Below are 20,526 nucleotides of genomic sequence, written 5' to 3'. Positions count from 1 at the left end.
ATTCTGTTTTTCGGCACTTCATAGCGGATTATCTTCAGGTCCTGTAGGTATTTCCCTATCCGCAGACAATCTAAGGGCCAGATTAATTAGTTTTTCTCCCAATTTTGCGTCAGTGTACTTGAGGCAACAGAGGGGTAAAGTGACTTGTCCAAAGTTAGGAGTGGCAGTGGGATTTGAACCCACTGCTCTAAACCACTAGGCTACTCCTCCACTCTAGGCTTTTCATTTAGTCAGTGTTCTTCTATGAGACAGTACCACTGATTAGTCAAGAGGATCAGGGTTGTTAGTTATCATTTGTCTTTTAATCCTATTTATTTAAAACATTTCTTATCCACCTATAATAATAAGCTAAGCGGCATGCAATTTCAAACAAAGCAATACAGCGCATTAAAATTCAACATCAATACATATACACAGTGAAGAGTATCAGATTTACATTCAACCTGTTTAATGGTTTTTTTTTTTTGTGTTATGGATGTTTATGGTACTTTTATGTAGCAGTGCTAAGTGATGCATTTTAATGTTTTTTATGTATGTCATTGATTTATGTTTTTTGAAATTGGTGTATTTTAATGTTTTGGAAAAGAGAGAAAGATCTCACTGCAATGAAGAGAACTGGAAAAGGGGGAGCAGATGGTGTATATAAAAAATAAAAATAAATAATAAAGGTATATGAATGACAAATTAAGTTTTAAACCAATGTTTATTAACAAAAATTGTTTAGTAAACACATATATGAAAAAATGTGAAATAAAAGATACATATCGGAGAAGCATTTACATATAGGAGAAATTTTACTACAGCTGCCAATTCCAAAGCTTCTAGTTGATGCAGATTCTTGGCATTAATGCCTGCATTAAGGGTATCATGAGCTTCACTCTGAAAAGCAAGTCATGGTTAAGTACACACTATGTAAACAAGTGGTTTGTTCCTAGACATCCACGCATTCCTAACAGGGCTGCTGTAATACCTGAAAGAGATATCAAATGTACAGATTTGTAGCTCCTTGATGCAAAAATGTATAGTTGTTGTCATTATTTAAAATCATATTTTCACAGCAGCAGAGAAAACTGCATTCCAAATGCCAGTGTCAGCAAACAGCTGAATAAGCACAAACCCTTGTCCTGATAACCCCAGATGCAGTTGGGTTTTTGGGATATCTGTAGTAAATATGCATGTCATATAGTTGCATATAATGGATTTCCAATCGATCTCATATTTATTCATTGTAGAAAGGTGCTGTGCGCCAGTTTGCTGTGAGGTTAGCAAGACAGGTTTGGGAAACTCTGTTAGTAGGATGCTTATGTATTTGGGTTGAAGGTTATGCTTTTACAAAATCCTTCTGAATCCCATAAGATGTGGGCACTCCCCTAATCCATCTGGTTTTCAGGCTGTCCCTAATGAATATATATACGAGAGATCTGTGTGCACACTGCTCAGTTGTATCTCACCCATATCCATTAGCTGTAGCCTGAAAACCTCCCAGTTAGGTGGCCTTCGAGGAGTGGCGGGCCCGTCCATTTCTTAAGGAACAGCATCTGCCATTACCAGCCTTCGTTTACTAATTTCCAGCAATAAGCTATTGGAGAAGTAGTACCCAGAGGCCAAGATCATGCTTATGCTCCAGTGATGTGCCTCGGTCAGGCCTGGGGGGTGTGTACATCTGTGTCCTGCAGGCCCAGTGGGTGTAGCAGGAGACCTGGCACGTTGGAGAAAGTTTTACCTGGTGACCGCTAGTATCTCTACCTTACAGCTCTCTTAATTTGTATACAAGTGAAATCATTAAGCGTTGGCTTCTCTGATCTTATTCAAATGAATTAAACTTTTCTCCCTTGAGTATTTTTTTGTTGGATTATTTTCTAGTGACCATTTTTCATCGTTTAGTGGAAATATAATGTCCGGCAATGTCTCCTGCTTTTTTTTTTTTTTTTTTAAATATCATCTGATGAAAAATTACAAGAGTAGTTCATTTTTTCTTTAGGTTAGTGCCGGCTCTTCCCTTTCATTTTAGTAATTGTTTTGCTATAGTTACCTTTCTACTTCTGGCTGCTTCTTCTCCCCAGTTCCATTACCCCTGTTTTATTGTAACTTTTGCATCTTCGTCTATGTTAAGGTTAATGTTATAACCCCCTGTTCCTTGTAAACCGATATGTTATCATCTGTATCATGAATGTCGGTATAGAAAAGTACTAAATAAATAAATAAAAATAATTACTAGCCGGTTGTTGCAAACTTGGATAACTGTGTTTCCCCCCACATAGATTGACTGTGACTTTTGAAACTATGGATCTAGCAAAGAAGAAACTCCCTGTTCATACTTTAGATGGTTTAACTCTAAGCTATAAGGTAAATCGCAGTTGAAGACATTTTTTTCTCTTTTATTTGCTATTCATTTATAAATTGAATATTTGAATTCTTGCTTTGTCTTGCCTTTTCATTCCTAGGTGCCTTGGCCTGTGGATATTGTTATAAGTTCAGAATGTCAAAAAATTTACAATCAGGTGTTTCTTCTGTTGTTACTGATAAAGTGGGCCAAGTACAGCCTCGATGTCTTACAGTTTGATGGTAAGAAATAGCAAAATTTGTATTTATGCTGAGTGTAATGTATTGTTTGGCAGGCAGATAACTTCTCCTCTGTTTGTTCAATTGAGACTTCTCATATCTCAGCAAAGGCATTATCAGCGCTCTATTACAACTCTCTGGGTATTCTCCAGTTTCCCCCCATTCCTGTCTAACCCAATAAGTGCAACAATAACTTACCAGGCATGGATTACGGTTCCTTTTGGAAATTGCTAAGCGTTTGCTCTTGAACCACTTGTGTGATGGCTCAAGGCTGTCACAACATCCATAGTCTGAGTCAGCCAAGGAGCATTGAATCTTGGTCACCCATATTGCTTGGCCTAACCTGGAAGGAAGTTTTTAAAGATGTTTTAAATGTTTGTATGTATGTGTGTTTTGTGGTAACGAGGCTTCAAGTTATGTTCCAAAGTTATTTTCTGTACAAGTGAAATAGCATGAACTCTGTTGAACTAAACATGACACTAACAGCACCTTTTTATAATTCTTCAACCAGCTTTTTTGCTTGTGGCATAGACTGTAAAGTTCATTTTGTTAATATCGTGAAAGTTTTATAGACCCAACTATGGAATCAAAACATTTCATTCGTATGGGAATGTAACCCGCATCTCTGGGGTATAGGCGGTGCCGCCTCCTTTGAACTCTCTTTACTGAGGTACGAGGTTCTTGTTGTTTGTAATTCTCAAATTTTTCTTGGCACATCTTTGTTGCTTCTGTTCATTCTGTGTAATTAAATGTTTAACTCAATCTCCAGCATCAACGCCACTTCTTGCTAGTCTCCCTAGGGCTAACTCGGTACCTTTGAGTTGTCCCTTGACGGGGCCACCAGGGCTGTTAATTCTCCTGTAGTCCTACCTCATCATCATCCACACTGTTCATCGCAGAGTCAAGGAGGAGAATTCTGCTGATATTTGATCATTGCACTATTGGTGCTGGGATTGATGCATAGAGCCCCTCAGCACTGATGTGTCCGTCGATCAGCCCACCAGCTGATGTGTGTCTATTGATGATGAATGTTCCAACACCAGCAATGACTCAACTCTCTCACTAGCATTTGCCTAGGGAAGTAACATAAGCTCAAGAAGCCAGGCCAGTTTCTCCTGACCATAGTCCTAGGAAGAACCAAACTGGGACTGCCTTCTTCTGGGTCAGTGTCATTTCAGTGTGCTTCTTAGCTCTTAAGTGTATGGAAAGAATCCAAGGAATGTTGATGTTCTTAGCTTTTCTCTGTTGATAATTACTCTGAAGAGGATTAGTTATGAGATCTCCCTTTAGCATTCTTTCCAAAGCAGAAAAAAAATCCATGCTCCACCTTTGCACCTTTCTTGCCCAAATATCGTTGAAAGGATGATTAAGGCCACCCCTTTTTGATTTTTTCAGTTACAAGGAGAATCCATGGATGTATATTAGGTGATATGGCAAACTTATGCAGTGTACTCCTGGTAGGAGAGAAAGTATTGATGGCAATTGGGCTTGCAGTTAGAGCAGAAACAGATCTCACCTCGCCGTGAGGTTCAGGTCTCTACCTGAAATGGCGCACTTCACCTGCTGGTATCTCCTCTTTGGACACAGAAACCAGTGGGCATGCTGTCATTCCTTCAGTTTCCCCAAGCAGGAAGACTGCTGCCAGGACCAGATTTATGATTTTGGCATTCATAGGCACTAAACTTAGAATTGCCCTGCTGGGGGGGGAGAAGGAAATGAGGCCATGGTGGTGAGTAGGGCAGGGCAATTAAGTCTCAAAAGGGGGATGCAGATTTGAAAGCCTACGTTAAATATATATAAATCATAAATAGTAACAAGGAAATATGAACCCTTTCTTAAAATGAGCAGACTGGAAGAAAAAAAAAACTACATAATTTCAGCCCTTAAATACGTAGGTGAGAAGGATCAGCAGAAACTTAGGATAAAAAAAAAAATTCAAATAAAGAGAAAATGGAGCTTGAGAAATGTACATCTTTTATTGCAAACTTAAAACAGTAATTTAAAAAAATCACTGAAAGAAAAGTCTGAATACAACAGTTTAATAAATCACAGACAAATCAATTGCTGATACCAATCAAAAATAGAATTACTATTACCTTTCTCCTGCCCTACATACATACATTCACACCATATGGCCGGCACCCTTTCTCCCTCCCTCTCCCCCACATTAACGTACCATGCCATGTCCAGTATCTCTCTTCTCTTTTTTTTTTACTCCCTCCCCGGCTCCCTCAGTATCACGTCATTCCCATCCCACTCTCACTTGCTCAGCCTTCCCACCCCTTCCTCCCGATCCCTTTCTCTTATCGGCTGACGGCTGTACCTGTTACAGCTGAACTCCACGGTCCTCAATTCTTTCAGATAACATAACAACATAGAAATGATGGCAGAAAAGGACCAATGGGTCCATCCAGTCTGCCCAGAAAGCTTCCCATGTCAATATTTGCTGTGCTGTGCAGGTTACCCCCATGTCGCAGCGCTGAGCCAGGTCTTGAAGAGAGGAAGCACTGAAGTAGGATCTCCAATGTAGAAGCGCTAAGCCAGGCCCCGAGGAGCGGGAAGCAAAGAGACAGGGTCCCAGGTGTGGAAGCGCTGAACCAGGCCCCGAGGAGCGGGAAGCAAAGAGACAGGATACCGACGTGAAGCACGGGGATCCGTAGAGCAGGAAACAACAAGCACCAGAAAGGAACCAGGGAACTCTTTGCCAAGGCGGTTAGTGGTAACTGGAGGTAGTGCTTAAGTATCCCGGGCCCTTGATGTCATCAGCCGGGGACGACCCTGAAGTTCCTGCCATTGGCCCTTTAAAGGGAGGACAGATGGCGCGCACCTAAGGAGGCCCACCTTCAGATCATCCCTACCAACTCTTCTGGCTATTCCTTTAGCTGAAACCAAGTTGATGGCAACACAGCAGCACACATGGGACGAGTTTAGAAGTAAATTACCTGTCTTTCAGAAACAATTGATGATTTGGTTATTTCATTAGGCACTTTCACAGTAATACTAGCCGATAGTTTATTTAAGCCAAGGATTTATCAGTCTGTTATGAGGGGTGAGTGCTGGTGTTGAAAATTGATGAGATCAGATGCTCTTCTCTGTTATATATGATTTATTTTTTGTAATGAAATGCAATTTATTTTGGTTTTGTTTTATTGTAACTTGATGATTTTTGATTGAAGGGCGCAAAATCAACCAAATGGAAATTTATTTTCAAATTAGTGGGCCGTGTAGCTTGAAATATTTTTTTTATTCTGCCAAGGACTTCTAAGTTGTGATGCTTTCCATAGCACACAATTTAAAAAGAATATGAAATAATTGTAGCTCATAAATGTATGCAAATAAAACTAAAGGCTTTTGTATTTAGAAATTAATAGAAATAAGTTAAACTTTTTTTTCTTTTACCCTTTGTAGAACTGGTAAATGCTGCAGAAAAGCCACTTATCAAGGAAGGAGTACTATTTGAACAAGGGAAACTTTTTCAGTTTGTATTGCAGAAGGAGCCTGTAAGACAACAAATTCATCGCATGTTCTTACTCAGAGTGAAGCTTATGCATTTCGTGAACAGCTTGCATAACTACATGATGACTAGGGTACGTTATTTCACAATAATCTTACTTAAGAGCTGTTATATGGAGAACGTGCTGAAACATAAGAAGCTTACTTGCATGTTCACCGGTTAGGACTCTGTTATGTGAGGAGGCATTCAGCTCTTAACTCAAGCTCTTTCTTCTCAGATTTGGTTGAGAGTTTGAATATTGTTAAATTTGCATTCAGAGAGACAGATGAGCTAAATACTATGGTGCCTGTAAATCCAGTTTTTTGAGGTAAGGATACAAGAGCAGCAAAAACGACAATTGTAATAAAAGTTCTCTTGGCACTTCCAGAGCTACTGTCTGGGGACAAAATTTTGGTCTCCTATGCGAAGACAAACAGTCACTCAACATATGGGCATTCTATATCCCTTCTCCCATTCAGATCTTCCTTTCCCCATTACCCTAGCCCTATTTCAGAAGGAGTTGGACCACAGGGTGCAATCAGTGGCACTTAAAGCTCTTCAGAGTGTTCAGTTGCCAGTTTCACCGGCCCCCATATTGGTGCCCAAGCTAGCACCCCTGCTAGAGCATTTGGATTTCCTCTTGGGCACCCTTCCGACGCAGCCGGTGCCAGAGGGACCCTCTGTTCCCCAGCAACCACCGATGCTCTCCACCAGAGTGATCTCAGTTCTCGGGTCCTCTGAGGAGGAAGATGCGGCTGGTACTAGGCTTCAGTTCCCCAAGCCCACGCCGGGTCCTGGTTTCCTAGGCTTCAGTTCCCCGAGCCCACGCCGGGTCCTTCTGGCCTCCCGTGGCCTCGTCTCCTCGATGCTAGGGGAACCATCGATTCCCGCGATGCCCTCGAGGCCTCCGAAGACATCGGAACCCAAACTAATACCTCTCATGGACCTTGCCCACGGCACGTTGGTCCTAGTGAGGAGGAAGGGCCTTACGACCCTTGGGGTGATGACTCCATGGAGTCGAACTCCGCTTATTCAAATGATCCCCCTCTCTGAGCCGGTCGCCCCCCCCAGGACTTGTCCTTCATGGGGTTTGTGAGGGCCATGGGTGAAGCCATTCCCTTTCAGCTACTTACGAAGGAGGATGCGTGACACAAGATGCTGAAGGTGATCAGTTCGTCGATGCTCCTAAGGGGATGGTGGCAGTTCCTATGGTACATCCCAGGAGTCTGGACTGATCTGGGTACATGCAGGGAAAGGAAAATTGGTTCTTACCTGCTAATTTTTGTTCCTGTAGTACCACAGATCAGTCCAGAGTCCCGTCCATTTCAGAGTTGGGGTAACGGAGAGTCCGCTCGTTCAGTACTTCTTAATTTCTCTCTGCAGATTGGTTCTCAATGTTTTATAACCGGTTCTGCTCCCACTTGGGGTTTTTTGCGTTGCAGGGTTTCTCCTCCCTCTGCTCATGAGGGGGTAAAATTGTTAATAGTTTGTGCTGATCTTATTCATTGTGCTTGGTTACAGTGTAATAGTGACAGGACTGTAGGTGGCACCTCTAGGTATAGGGCAGGGTCAGTCAAAAACGTCTCTGTCTCCATCTGCTGGAGGGGAGTCTGGACTGATCCGTGGTACTACAAGAACGAAAATTAACAGGTAAGAACCGATTTTCCTTTTCTGAATCCAAATAAAACAGATCTCGTAGTGTTACAATACTCTTCTTGCATTGAAATTCCTATGTCATTTCAATGTAATCATTTCAAGTTATACTTTTCTCCTCATGTTAAAAGCCTTGGTGTCTAATTAAACTCCAAACTTTCAACAACACATTAAAGCTACCATCAGAATTGGATTCTTTAATCTGAGGGTTTGGCATGGTCTCAGACCTCTCTTCAGCTTAAGACTATTTTTGCTCTGTAAACCAGGTTTTAATTTTATCTCTACTGGATTATCTCAGCGTGGTTTATTTGGGCCTCCCTACTTACATCATAAAGGCCCTCCAACTCCTTTCAAAATGCCACAGATCGTCTTATCGCTGGCACGCATGTCCATGAACATATCACATCTGTACTATCCAAGTTACATTGGCTCCCAATAAAATGGCGAGGAAATGTAAGATCGCTGTCATGATAGGTAATCGTCTTCAGCTCAGTTCTTTTCCCTGGACCGATGTACTTCTGTAAAATTATACTCCCACAAGAAACTTATTTGGGGCATGTTAGGCATCCCCCTCATGCAAACTGGCCCATCTACAGAAGACACAAGAGAGTGTTCTTGGTAGCAGCTCCTAATTTTGGAATTCACTCCCCATAAAATCTGCAGCTTGAGACCACGGACACAAGATTATGTACATGCTATTGTATATCACTCAGAGAACTGTGCACTGGGCAATCCATACATTTTAATAGTTAAGTGAGTTGGTCCAGTATATTCTATTCTTTTCCACACAAGCAGAAAAGCTTTTCCAGAAAGTACCCCAGACGTTCCTCTGATGTACGCAACTGTCATGTAACCCATTTTTGTTGCTTTATTAGAAAATAATTACAGGTAAGTAATTTCATTATTTACATTCTACCAATAATTTTGCATCCTAATGTTTTTCAAATTTCTTGTCATGGGAAACCTTTACTGTACTATTTATTTATTTATTTATTTATTTATTTATTTATTTATGGTTTTTATATACCGGAGCTCCTGTATACAATACATATCGCTCCGGTTCACAGAGAACAGTAATAATTACTGCCGGGTGGCAGTTTACATGGAACAGTTTACAAGGAACAGTTTACAAGGAACGTTAACATGGCCATTTACATGGAACAAATCAGAATACTCGATCTAAGTAATAAGAAGTATTATAGTGTTGTCTGACTTTCATTGTAATACTGCTATTACGGTTATCATATACTACAGATTTAAAAGGGAAAATAAACCTTCAGGATTTTTTTTTTAAATATGTAGCCTCTCTTTATACCATAGAACAATTTATATTCAGTTTTAATGAATATCTTTATTTCTAAAGATTCTTCACAGTACAGGTTTGGAATTTCAGCATCAAGTAGAAGAAGCTAAGGATCTAGATCAGCTGATTAAAATTCATTATAGATACCTGTCTACAATCCACGATCGCTGTCTGCTGAGAGAAAAGGTATGCTGAGTGAAAATGAACTTTTATCTTCTACACTAGAAAGAAAACGTTTTCAGAACATCCTGTTCCTTAGGAATTAAGTTGTTTTTTTCCCCCCAAGCCCTCCTTTTCATCTCTCAGACCTGCCTTACCTACCTACCTCCATCTAGCTCTCCTTGGCTTTTTGGAGATAACCCTTTTTTTCCCTGCCATATGAGGTCCCAAGCTGATGCTGTTTTATAGTTTTAATTTCTTCACCATTTATGGCACAGAAATAGATATATAAAGTGATTTTTATCAGAGTATCTAAATGTTGGAGCTTGGAGTTAGCAATCTGTTATTGATCTGATGCCTGATGGGAGGAGCAGTCAGATAGTTGTGGGTGGATCCTTGGACCAGTGGCAGATGACCATGCCCCTGGAGGAAGATCCCGAGAGGGACCACCGGTCAGGCTCAGAGTTAGGAGACAGACGCACACTAGTTCTTTTATTAGACAGTATACTGAACCACCAGAGGTGGCAGTAGTGAGCTGGAATGCCCGGCTGGGCTGCAGTCCCTCAGATACTGGAACAGCGATCCCTGGAGGCTGAGCTGTAGAGAAACTGAATATAGTGAGTAGGCAGAGTTCATGTACTGAACCAGATGGTAACACTCACACAATGTATATTCATATGTTCTCATTCTCCAGTTTTTTCTGTCCTTTATTTCCTGGCTACTCTAGCCCCCAAGTTCATTCTCCCTGTTATTTGTAACTGCGCTTCCGCCTTCCTGTTATATGGTAATGTTCAGTTAATCCCTAAGTTTGATGTAAACCGGCCTGATATGAAGCCTGTCATGAAGTTCGGTATAGAAAAAAATGTTAAATAAATAAATAAATAACATTATTATTATTATTATTTATTTCTTTTGTATACCGACATTCGATCGAGATATCACATCGGTTTCCAGATAACAGGTTGAATAGAGCCGGAACTGCCCTATTTTTACATTGTAACAAGATAACAGTTGATTAAACAATTAATATAAGGAACATTGTAACATATGGATAAAATTAAAATTAAATATTAAATGTGGGTATATAGAAGTGGCATATAGCCTATATACAATATGTACAATATGACTTGGTCTCATAGAACATGTCTCATAGAAGCCCAGGAGCTGGAATGTATAGGCCCTCGAGGAGCGAGTACCTGGTTCCAGGGAAAGCTCTGAGAGAGCGATGGTAACTCACTGATGTAGTTGGCAGTGATGACTTCCAGGCAGAAGAGAATACGGAGCAAGTCTGGGAACGAGGGCCCTCGAAGAGCGAGTACCAGTTCCAGACTGTCACCTGAAAAACAAGGAGAGAGCGAGGCCCCTGAGGAGCGGGTACCTCTGATAAGTCTGAGGAGGCAGAGTAGCTTAGACAGACAAAGAGAGTCTGTTGTCAATCTGTGTCCTTGCTAACTCGGTGTATTAGCAAATTCCAAGACCTTAAATATCCGTCGTGGGTGACGTCATCTTCGGGGGACGCCCCTGAGGTTCACGCCAATGCCGGTACTTCAATCGGGGCCGCGCGCGCCCCTAGGCCTCCAGGAAACATGGCGATTGCAGCATCGAGCCGGTCCGGGAACGCCCGAGGACAAGTGGCAGGAGAACGCCGCGGTAACCAGTCTTCCCGCAGATGGAGAGGGAGGCGCCAGAGAGGTAAGGAGGGTGGAGAGAGGGCATCGGGCACCGACGGACACAACTCCTTGCATTGGGCAAAAGATAAATTTTTGATGGAAGATGGCAAGAACTGGGACTCATTGCTAAACCTACATGCTGTTTGCAGTCCGAAGTATCCCAGAGCTCAATGGGGTTTTTCATCTTTTGGGAGGAGACCAAGGGGAATCTTGGACATAGCTCACGAGACTTAGGAAGAAGAGTCGAGCCCGGGGTAGAAACTAGTCATTGTTACACTGATTTTTTTTCTTACACCATTGAAATTCCCAGGAAAAATAAATACATAAAAACGGAAAATGAAGGTCCCTAAAAATAACAGATAAAACTGTATTCACTGTCCTGCTGTAAAGCACAAGCTGTAACTTTACTCTTGTACAAAGTATTCTCCTGGATCTTCAGACAACATCTGTGAGATCCTGTCAGCCACATGCAGACGTGAATGATGATTTAAGGAGTAGTACCCTTGATACCTTGCTGCTGCTATTTTCACATAGACTATAAAGAAAATCATGCTCTATATATGAGTACAAGAGTCATTGCTACACAAGGGGCCTTGTCATTTTGGCACAGCTCTTACCAGAAATGGTATAAATAATTTCGATATAGGACTCCATTGCGTGATTTGGCTTTCTTCCGTGATTAAGGACACTCCTTTCTTATGACCATTTTTGTTGATGTTAAACCTGGAAGAACAGACTTTGAAAGAATGCATACCTAGGAGCTCCTACCAAAGGTAGGAGACACAAGTGACATTAGTTAGTCCTCTGTATCTGGATGTGTTATTCCTTGGTTGATGCCATGGGTACTTAGAATCTCCTTATACAGGCAGTTTCCCTATACTGTACGTGAGCAACAGGAGGTACCAATATATTAGCATTGGATACTAATTGAGATGAGCCTAAGAATTGTTGTGGTGTCCTTATCAAGATGGTCGCTCCTTCCCTGTTCTAATTAACACGTTTGAATAGTTTGTTGTGTATTATGCAGTGTCTAGATGTGAGTGCATGCTGTTATGGAGGGAAATAGTGGAGAATGAAGGTTCAGCGTTGTTGAGAGCAGCCATATATTGTTTGTGAAGGGAATGATCTGGCTTAATATGTGGTGCTGCTGAGCGAGTGGGTGTAAGATAAAGTATACAATGTGAATGATACCTTTGTTTTTACTTTTCCATATATGTGAGTATTCCTTAACTCCTGGATAACATCCTTTGTAACTTCAGTGTAAATTTTAAAAAGCAGCTTTTTCTACAATATATTGAGATTTCTGTTTTTCTTTGAATTATTCTTTTTTATTCATTGTTGTTCAGAGTTTGTCCAGCTAACTTTTGGAGTTAGCCAAACAAAAGCAGAGAGATGAATATTTCCCCTCCCTCCTTGATACATTTTACGTGGAGTACGGGGGGGGGGGGGGGGGGAAGTAATGTAAAAAAAATAAAAAAGGCTGCTTTGGAAGGTGTTCCTGGGCTGTAGTTTCACTTTGTGTGGGCAGTGTTGAATATCCATGCTGCATGGACTGCTGAATTAGTTTGATCCTATATTTATCTGGATAACTTTAGGTAAATTCAGCAGAATACTTATCCAGGTAAGGTCCACTGAATATCCAGTAACTTTACCCAAATAATTTTCCCACTCATTGGTTTATTCAGTATGGGCCTGTTTTTGAAGCCATTCAAATGAGACTGTTTGGTGACAGTTGTACGTACTTAACGAGCTCCATTTCCTTTCTTCACAGTGACGTCTGTCTGAATATACTCAGTACTTTTCCAGGTGGTGCCCCTGCATATTCCCATAGGGATGATTAGACTTACTATGCTGAAATAAGTCTAATCATGCATTGAATATTTGATCAACAGCCCTGCATATGAAGAAGATTTATACTATTTTATGAAATATATATTTTGTCTGAGCTGTGAAGATTTTCTTTTGACCAAGTAAAGGAACTAAATTCTCCCATCTTCTCAAGAAGATGGTCTGTTAGTCCATCCAACGAAATAACTGGGATAGGCAAATGCAAAAGTCTGTGGGATCTTAGCTGTGAGCTCAGGGATTATAACATATGTTTTAGCAAATGTCTTACTTGAGGTCATTAATCTTTATTTTATTTTAGGTTAGCTCTGTGAAAGAAGCAATAATGAAAGTGATGAATGTTGTCCTAATGTTTGCAGATCGTTGGGAAGCTGGTTTGGGAGCTTGGAAGTAAGTAATATATAGTGTGTGTTGGGAATAGCTAACTGGTGTAGTATTTAGTATATGTGCTGCCGAAGCGAGCACCTACTGGTGTAGTATTTAATAAATATTTTTGTGTATAGGGGCTAGTCCAGTGACATAGCATTGCCATGAAGGAGACATGGGTTTCATTCCTGCACTGAGAGTCTGCTCCTCTGGCCAGCAAGGGTTGAGGATGCTGCACAGCCCTTGAGAGAGGGAATCCCAGCATGACTGGTTTAAGAGTATTTGTGTAACCTCTGGGCTGATAATCTCTGATAAGTTCCCAGGAACCACACCTCAAACACAGTCTCTTAAAATTTAAATCCTCCCACGCTATTAATTTTTGTCCATGATTCCTTGAGCAGGAGGAAAAATAGTTTTCAAGGCTGTATGCATTGCATTTAATTCTGATGGTACAGTTAATGTAAACAGCACTATTAATCATTTAGTGCAGACAGAAGCTGTAATCACGCTGGAAGCTAATATAGTTTCCAAATGTAACTTTTACTGATGAATAGTGTAATTGAAGAAAATTCCTTACAGTTGATATTTTTCAGAATTTGATGTTACATTCTCAGTTCTTAATAGATTTGTGACTTTAACTTCCATTAAAGTAGTTTGATTAATAAATCCAATTCCAATTGTATTTGTTCTTCCCCTTTCCTATGGTTTAAGGCAGTTAAGTACCTTCCCTCCCCAAAAGGGTTGGTAAGTATAGTCTGTATTCCATATTAGTTGTTACTTAAAGTATAGTTCCAGTTCTTGTACCTCTCAGTATAGTTCTCCATCCTTTTCCTCCTTACTGCTCATGGTACCTGACTGTCACCTATTAATCCTCTTATCTTCTTTGAGATGAAAGTAAACCTCCCAAAAGGATCCACAAAATCTCCTCTTAACATGCCTCATCCTCTTGGTCGACTCCTTATATCATCCATCCTGTGGATGTTGATGATCCATTAGTCCTCTTTCAGTGAATGGTACCCCTCCTTTGGATATGAAACAAAACTCTGAGTCCCTGTGTAATAGGGACATTCAGTAAAGTGAAAAGGAATACCCAGTATAATTTGGGAAAAACAGAAATGAGATGAGGGTGGGAAAACTCCTCTCTCGAAAGAAAAGATTCCAAAACATGGTCATTGAATGAGTGAAGGGGTCTGTTTACTCTCTAAACCCAGGTCTCACACGTAGAGACACTTGTTCCAGGTTCGAAGCTCTGTCAGGTAGCACCAAGTGAGAAAATCTTTAATAAGGAGTTTCCTTATAGTTCACTCTCCCACCTTAACACAGCTTGCTATATGTTTAACACATCATTGCTCCTAAGAGTTAATGTGTCAGTGAGAACAATAAATATTTAAAAGGACAAAGCAACTCAGTAGAATCAAACTAATCAGTAAAAATGATGCTTTATTATGTATGAATTAATTGATCAAGTCTTTAAAAGGATAGATATAGAAAGATAAAAGAAGATTGTTATGCTCACCAATGGGTTAAATCTGTAGTCTCTGGCTACAACCTGCTGATACAGTTTGGATGTGCAGCCTCGAGCTTAGCAATTTTAACATTTTTATACATTTTATACAAGACCTTTAGACTTATTTATTGTTTAAGCCTGTTACATTCATTCCTATGTGAAACCTTTGTTATGTTAAAACATAGTTATCTATATCTTTCTTGTTAATCGTATGCTTTTTGCTCTCTACACTCCCACTCTGTAAACTCCCTGTTCATTGTAACTCTATCTTCATTGCCTATTGGTTACTCCTCGTTTCATTGTAAACCGGTACGATAAGACACTAGTCTTGAGTATCGGTATATTAAAAAGTATTTAAATAAATATATAAAATTTCTTTTGTTAACACAAGATGCCTTATAATAACAATCTTACAGGTGTTTAATAAATGTTGCTTATAACGTCTAAGAATTTAATCAGGTATATAGAGAAAAAGCTTATAAAGTCTAAAGATCTAAAAACAAAACCATCTACCTTTTATCTGTAGTTTATTTAGTTGATGCCTTATAGTGTCTGAGTACCTAAATAGTTATATCAATAATAGGGTGCTTAATTTGAACTAAGGATTTTGATCTGACCAGTAATCTGACTGTAGAGAACTTATTTTTTATCTCTAGGAGGAGCAAAACATTCCCAATTAGTAGTTAAAATAGTATTTTGTATTCTTTGCTGTCTGGACCGCGAAGCAAATCTGGGTGAGGAGCTATTCGTGGAAGGATCAAGTCCAAATTCTACAAAGTGAAATGGTGGTAAATGTTTATATAACATGGGAGCACACTATTTTCCATTTCCCACATGGGAACCCTAACCATTCTATTTCTCCCCCCCCCCAAACATGATTAGTTGGAACAGTCCTTGTAGACATCCATTGTTCTCAAGAGAGAACAATGGTCTATGCCACTCAGCTATAGGTCTGCTGTTATGATGGATGGGAGAAGGAATTAAAAATGAAGGAAAAATCTTTGTTGGCAGCAAATAAAAGCCTGTAGGACTAGAAGCCTGGAACAATAGGAAAAAGGCTGGCAGATAAAGATAAAATTAGAACATTTGTTACATGCCAATACTGAAAAGCCTTCACCATCCCCACGTCTTAAAGAACAATATTCCTTTCGGTCAATTCTTGAAGACTCCGGTAGCTGTGTTCATCAAAGTCAGAGTTTGTCACCCAAGCTAAGCAAATGATAGTCTGGTTTAAAGAGTGGGGGTACCCTCGCATTATTTGAAAAAAGCTTTCACATGGGCTCTATATGCCAACCGGGACCTGCTTTTCTTACCACAACCCCAGTCCTCCGATGAGGTTATTAACTGTAGACTACTCTTTTCAGTTCATAGTAAAGCACTTACCTCCATCATTCACCGCTACTGGTCCTTACTTTCAATGCATGACATGTTTAAATGTCCTCTTCGATTCACATTTCATCGTGGGGAAAAACCTCTGGGACCCTTTTAGTTCATTCTGAATTGACTTTCTAACTCTTCTACCTCCGTCCCATGAGGGTCACAATCCCTGCGGGGGATGTTCAGTCTGCCCACTTTCTTTATCTTGGTCATCTTTTACCCATACTATATCTAATAAAACATTTAAACTACAGTTTAGTTCTAATTGCTCAACATCAGGTGTTGTCTATATTATGTGCCCTTGTCAGATGATTTATGTAGGCAAAACGACACACATGATTAAGACCAGAATTATTGAACATAGATCCAGCCTCAATGACCAACATGAAAATGCCCCTTTAGTTGCACATTGGTTAGCACAAACGCATGATGTCTCCGATTTAAGGTTCTTTGTCATCGATGTCACTTAGAGAATAGCCACTGCCATTAGCAATGGTTACTGCCATTAGCAATGGTTACATGGAATAGACTTAGTTTTTGGGTACTTGCCAGGTTCTTATGGCCTGGATTGGCCACTGTTGGAAACAGGATGCTGGGCTTGATGGTCCCTTGGTCTGACCCAGTATGGCATTTTCTTATGTTCTTATGTTCTTATGATGTGTTATCTTCTCCACAATGTGGGGGTAATTTTTCAGAGATGCTCATTTCTAAAGAACAAAAATGGGGAGGAGCTGTTGTGGTGCATGTGGGCACCAACGACATAGGAAAATGTGGGAGGGAGGTTCTGGAAGCCAAATTTAGGTAGAATGCTTAAATCCAGAGCCTGCAGGGTAGCATTCTCCGACATGCTCCCTGTTCCACACGCAGGTCCCCAGAAACAGGCAGAGTTCCGGAGTCTCAATGCGTGGATGAGACGATGGTGCAAGGAAGAGGGATTCAGTTTTGTAAGGAACTGGAGAACCTTTTGGGGAAGGGGGAGTCTCTTATGAAGGGATGGGCTCCACCTTTACCAGGGTGGAACCAGACTGCTGGCGCTAACCTTTAAAAAAGAGAGAGAGCAGCTTTTAAACTAGAACAAAGGGGAAAGCCAACAGTCGCTCAGCAGCGTATGGTTCGGAGGGAGGTATCTTCAAAAGATACTAATTATGCATTAGAATTAGGGCATCCTGACAATGAGGTTCCAATAATAAGAAAAGTAGTCCAAGTGCCTGTAATTAAAAACTCACCTGAGCTAAAAAATTCTAACTTATCCCTATCAATTAAAAAGCAGAATGAAAATACAAACAAAAAGCAAACTTTGAAATGTTTGTATGTTAATGCCAGAAGTCCAAGAAGTAAGATGGGAGAATTAGAATGTATAGCAGTGAATGATGACAGACTTAATTGGTATCTCAGAGACAACCAATGGGAGAGTGCTATACCGGGGTACAAATTATATCGCAATGACAGATGAGCACCCGGGAGGCGGTGTGGTGCTTTTTGTCTGGGATGGCATAGAGTCCAACAGATAAACATCCTGCATGAGACTAAATGCACAATCGAATCTTTATAGGTAGAAATCCCTTGTGTTTTGGGGAAGACTATAGTGATTGGAGTATACTATCGTCCATTTAGTCAAGATGGTGAGACGGACAGTGAAATGCTAAGAGAAATTAGGGAAGCTAACCAAATTGGTAGAGCGGTAATAATGGGAGATTTCAATTACCCCAATATTGACTGGGTAAATGTATCATCGGGACATGCTAGAAAGATAAAGTTCCTGGATGGAATAAATGATAGCTTTATGGAGCAATTGGTTCAGGAACCGACAAGAGAGGGAGCAATTTTAGATCTAATTCTCAGTGGAGCACAGGATTTGGTGAGAAAGGTAACAGTGGTGGGGCCGCTTGGCAATAGTGATCATAATATGATCAAATTTGAATTAATGACTGGAAGGGGGCAGTAAGCAAATCCACGGCTCTCGTGCTAAACTTTCAAAAGGGAAACTTTGATAAAATGAGAAAAATAGTTAGAAAAAAAACTGAAAGGAGCAGCTACAAAGGTAAAAAGTGTGCAAGAGGCATGGTCATTGTTAAAAAATACCATCCTAGAAGCACAGTCCAGGTGTATTCCACACATTAAGGAAAGGTGGAAAGAAGGCAAAACAATCACCGGCATGGTTAAAAGGGAAGGTGAAAGAAGTTATTTTAGCCAAAAGATCTTCATTCAAAAATTGGAAGAAGGATCCAACAGATGAAAACAGGATAATGCATAAGCGTTGGCAAGTTAAATGTAAGACATTGATAAGAAAGGCTGAGAGAATTTGAAAAGAAATTGGCTGTAGAGGCAAAACCTCACAGTAAAACCTTTTAAAAATATATCTGAAGCAGAAAGCCTGTGAGGAAGTCAGTTGGACCGTTAGATGATCGAGGGGTTAAAGGGGCAATTAGCGAAGATATGGCCATCGCAGAAAGATTAAATGATTTTTTGCTTCATTGTTTACTGAAGAGGATGTTGGGGAGATACCTGTATTGGAGGTTTTCATGGGTGATGATTCAGATGGACTGACCCAAATCACGGTGAACCTAGAAGATGTGGTAGGTCTGATTGACCAACAGAGTAGTAAATCACCTGGACCGGATGGTATATACCCCAGGGTTCTGAAGGAACTAAAAAATGAAATTTCAGACCTATTGGTAAAAATTACACAATGTTGGGTTCCATATTAGGTGCTACAACCCAAGAAAGAGATCTAGGCGTCATAGTGGATAACACACTGAAATCGTCGGTTCAGTGTGCTGCAGCAGTCAAAAAACAAACAGAATGTTGGGAATTATTAGAAAGGGAATAGTGAATAAAACGGAAAATGTCATAATGCCTCTGTATCGCTCCATGGTGAGACTGCACCTTGAATACTGTGTACAATTCTGGTTGCCGCATCTCAAAAAAGATATAGTTGCGATGGAGAAGGTACAGAGAAGGGCGACCAAAATGATAAGGGGGAATGGAACTGCTCCCCTATGAGGAAAGACTAAAGAGGTTAGGACTTTTCAGCTTGGAGAAGAGAAGGCTGAGGGGTGATATGATAGAGGTCTAGAACGAGTAGATGTGACTCAGTTATTTACTCTTTCAGATAATAGAAAGACTAGGGGGCATTCCATGAAGTTAGCAAGTAGCACATTTAAGACTAATCGGAGAAAGTTCTTTTTCACTCAACGCACAATTATACCATTATGCAGTCCCTATAGAGTAACCACACCCTCTCCTAAATTGCATTTCATAAGGGCTCAGTATCATGGCAATGAAGTATTCTGGCGCTAGTGGGGGGCAGTACTGTTGAAGCCTCGCCCCTCTGATGATGTCCTGGTCCGTAGCAAGGGCAGGATCCACTTGTTTGATGCAGCTGAAGTATTGGGAGAGGTGATCGGGCCAATCCTGGCCATCGAAGTTGACAAGCAACTCGTCTACAATTTCACCCACCCATACAGCACAGTGGCAGGGGACCTGCTTGATATTCACTACCTGACCAGCTTTCACATTGCAGCTGCTGTGCATGACATAGCAGCAGGAGTACCCGCTTGGTATTCCCTGAACAACTTTAAAATAGCACTTGCTGTGCACCCTTAGGATGTGGTTGACCCTATCACCCTTAAGCTGCGACTGTTCAGAGCCCTGCCACATCACCTCAAGACCATAAATTCTGTTATGAGATGGGCAGGCTGAAAACTGAGATGGGCAGGGGAAAACTGCTGAGAGAAGAGGCTGATGGGAGGGACTGTTCCTGGCTTAAATTGAACTCACCATCCCTCCCACCAGCCTCTATATCCCTCCCCAGATGCGGAGCACCTCCACTGATGTGGCCTTCTCCCCCTAACTTGGAATGGGAAGGTCAGCTCCTCATGATCAGCAAGGCCTTTTAGCCCAAGCTTAGTAAATGTCCCATTCTGCACACTGTCAGAGTGCATTACCCACATGTGTGACCGATTATCCAGCTGTTCACTGAACACCAGACAAAAGTAACCACTTTGTTATATTTATTGTGGGAATCCTGAATATCATATCTGTTTGTGGCTAGCTCATGCCATCCATGAGATATGGAGCCTTAGCAAACTCAGCCTGGCCATTTATTTATTTAAACAACTTTTATATACCGGTTTTTTTGGGTTTGTTTGTTTTTTTTGTTTTTTTTTTTACTAGGAAGTAGTCAAAACAGTTCCCAACATATACATAACATAATAAGGCAGTAAAAATATAGATGAAAAATAGTTACAAATCAAATCAGAATAACACATTAAATGAATAAATATTTCTTAAAAGAAAATAAAAGTTAAACCAAAATTAAAAATTGGTTGGTAGTTTGTGAAGCAGTGTCTGTAATGGGAAGTAGGTTAAATGAAAGACAAGATGAGGTATACAAACAAAGAGAATTGTATTGAAGCTTCACAAAATATTTGAACATGTTATTGATTAAAAGACATTGATTCCTGCTCCTATTTTCTGGGCTATAATATCACTTTTTCAGATATTTTTGCATTGTGTGAGATTTTCTTGTTTGTTTCCTGGATGTGGCTGAACTGACACCTCGATCATGATCTGAGCTTGTATGTTGCTG

The 20,526-nt window shown here is 40.5% G+C and overlaps 1 protein-coding gene across 4 annotated transcripts in view; it reads left to right on the top strand.

The window, feature by feature from the left end:
• TUBGCP5 (tubulin gamma complex associated protein 5) overlaps positions 1 to 20,526 on the top strand; it is a 122,368-nt gene that overhangs the window by 80,712 nt on the left and 21,130 nt on the right. For all 4 annotated transcript variants that reach the window (XM_029604551.1, XM_029604550.1, XM_029604553.1 and 1 more), the window contains exons 17-21: positions 2,262 to 2,346; positions 2,445 to 2,565; positions 5,971 to 6,149; positions 9,072 to 9,197; positions 12,987 to 13,075. In XM_029604551.1, coding sequence (XP_029460411.1) covers positions 2,262 to 2,346; positions 2,445 to 2,565; positions 5,971 to 6,149; positions 9,072 to 9,197; positions 12,987 to 13,075 — 600 coding nt within the window. The remainder of the gene's footprint in view (positions 1 to 2,261; positions 2,347 to 2,444; positions 2,566 to 5,970; positions 6,150 to 9,071; positions 9,198 to 12,986; positions 13,076 to 20,526) is intronic.

The sequence above is a fragment of the Rhinatrema bivittatum genome, chromosome 5 (assembly GCF_901001135.1).
Source record: "Rhinatrema bivittatum chromosome 5, aRhiBiv1.1, whole genome shotgun sequence".
In the NCBI taxonomy this organism is placed as follows: domain Eukaryota; kingdom Metazoa; phylum Chordata; class Amphibia; order Gymnophiona; family Rhinatrematidae; genus Rhinatrema; species Rhinatrema bivittatum.
The sequence above is the reverse complement of the archived record's forward strand: the minus strand, read 5'-3'. Positions and strand labels throughout refer to the sequence as shown.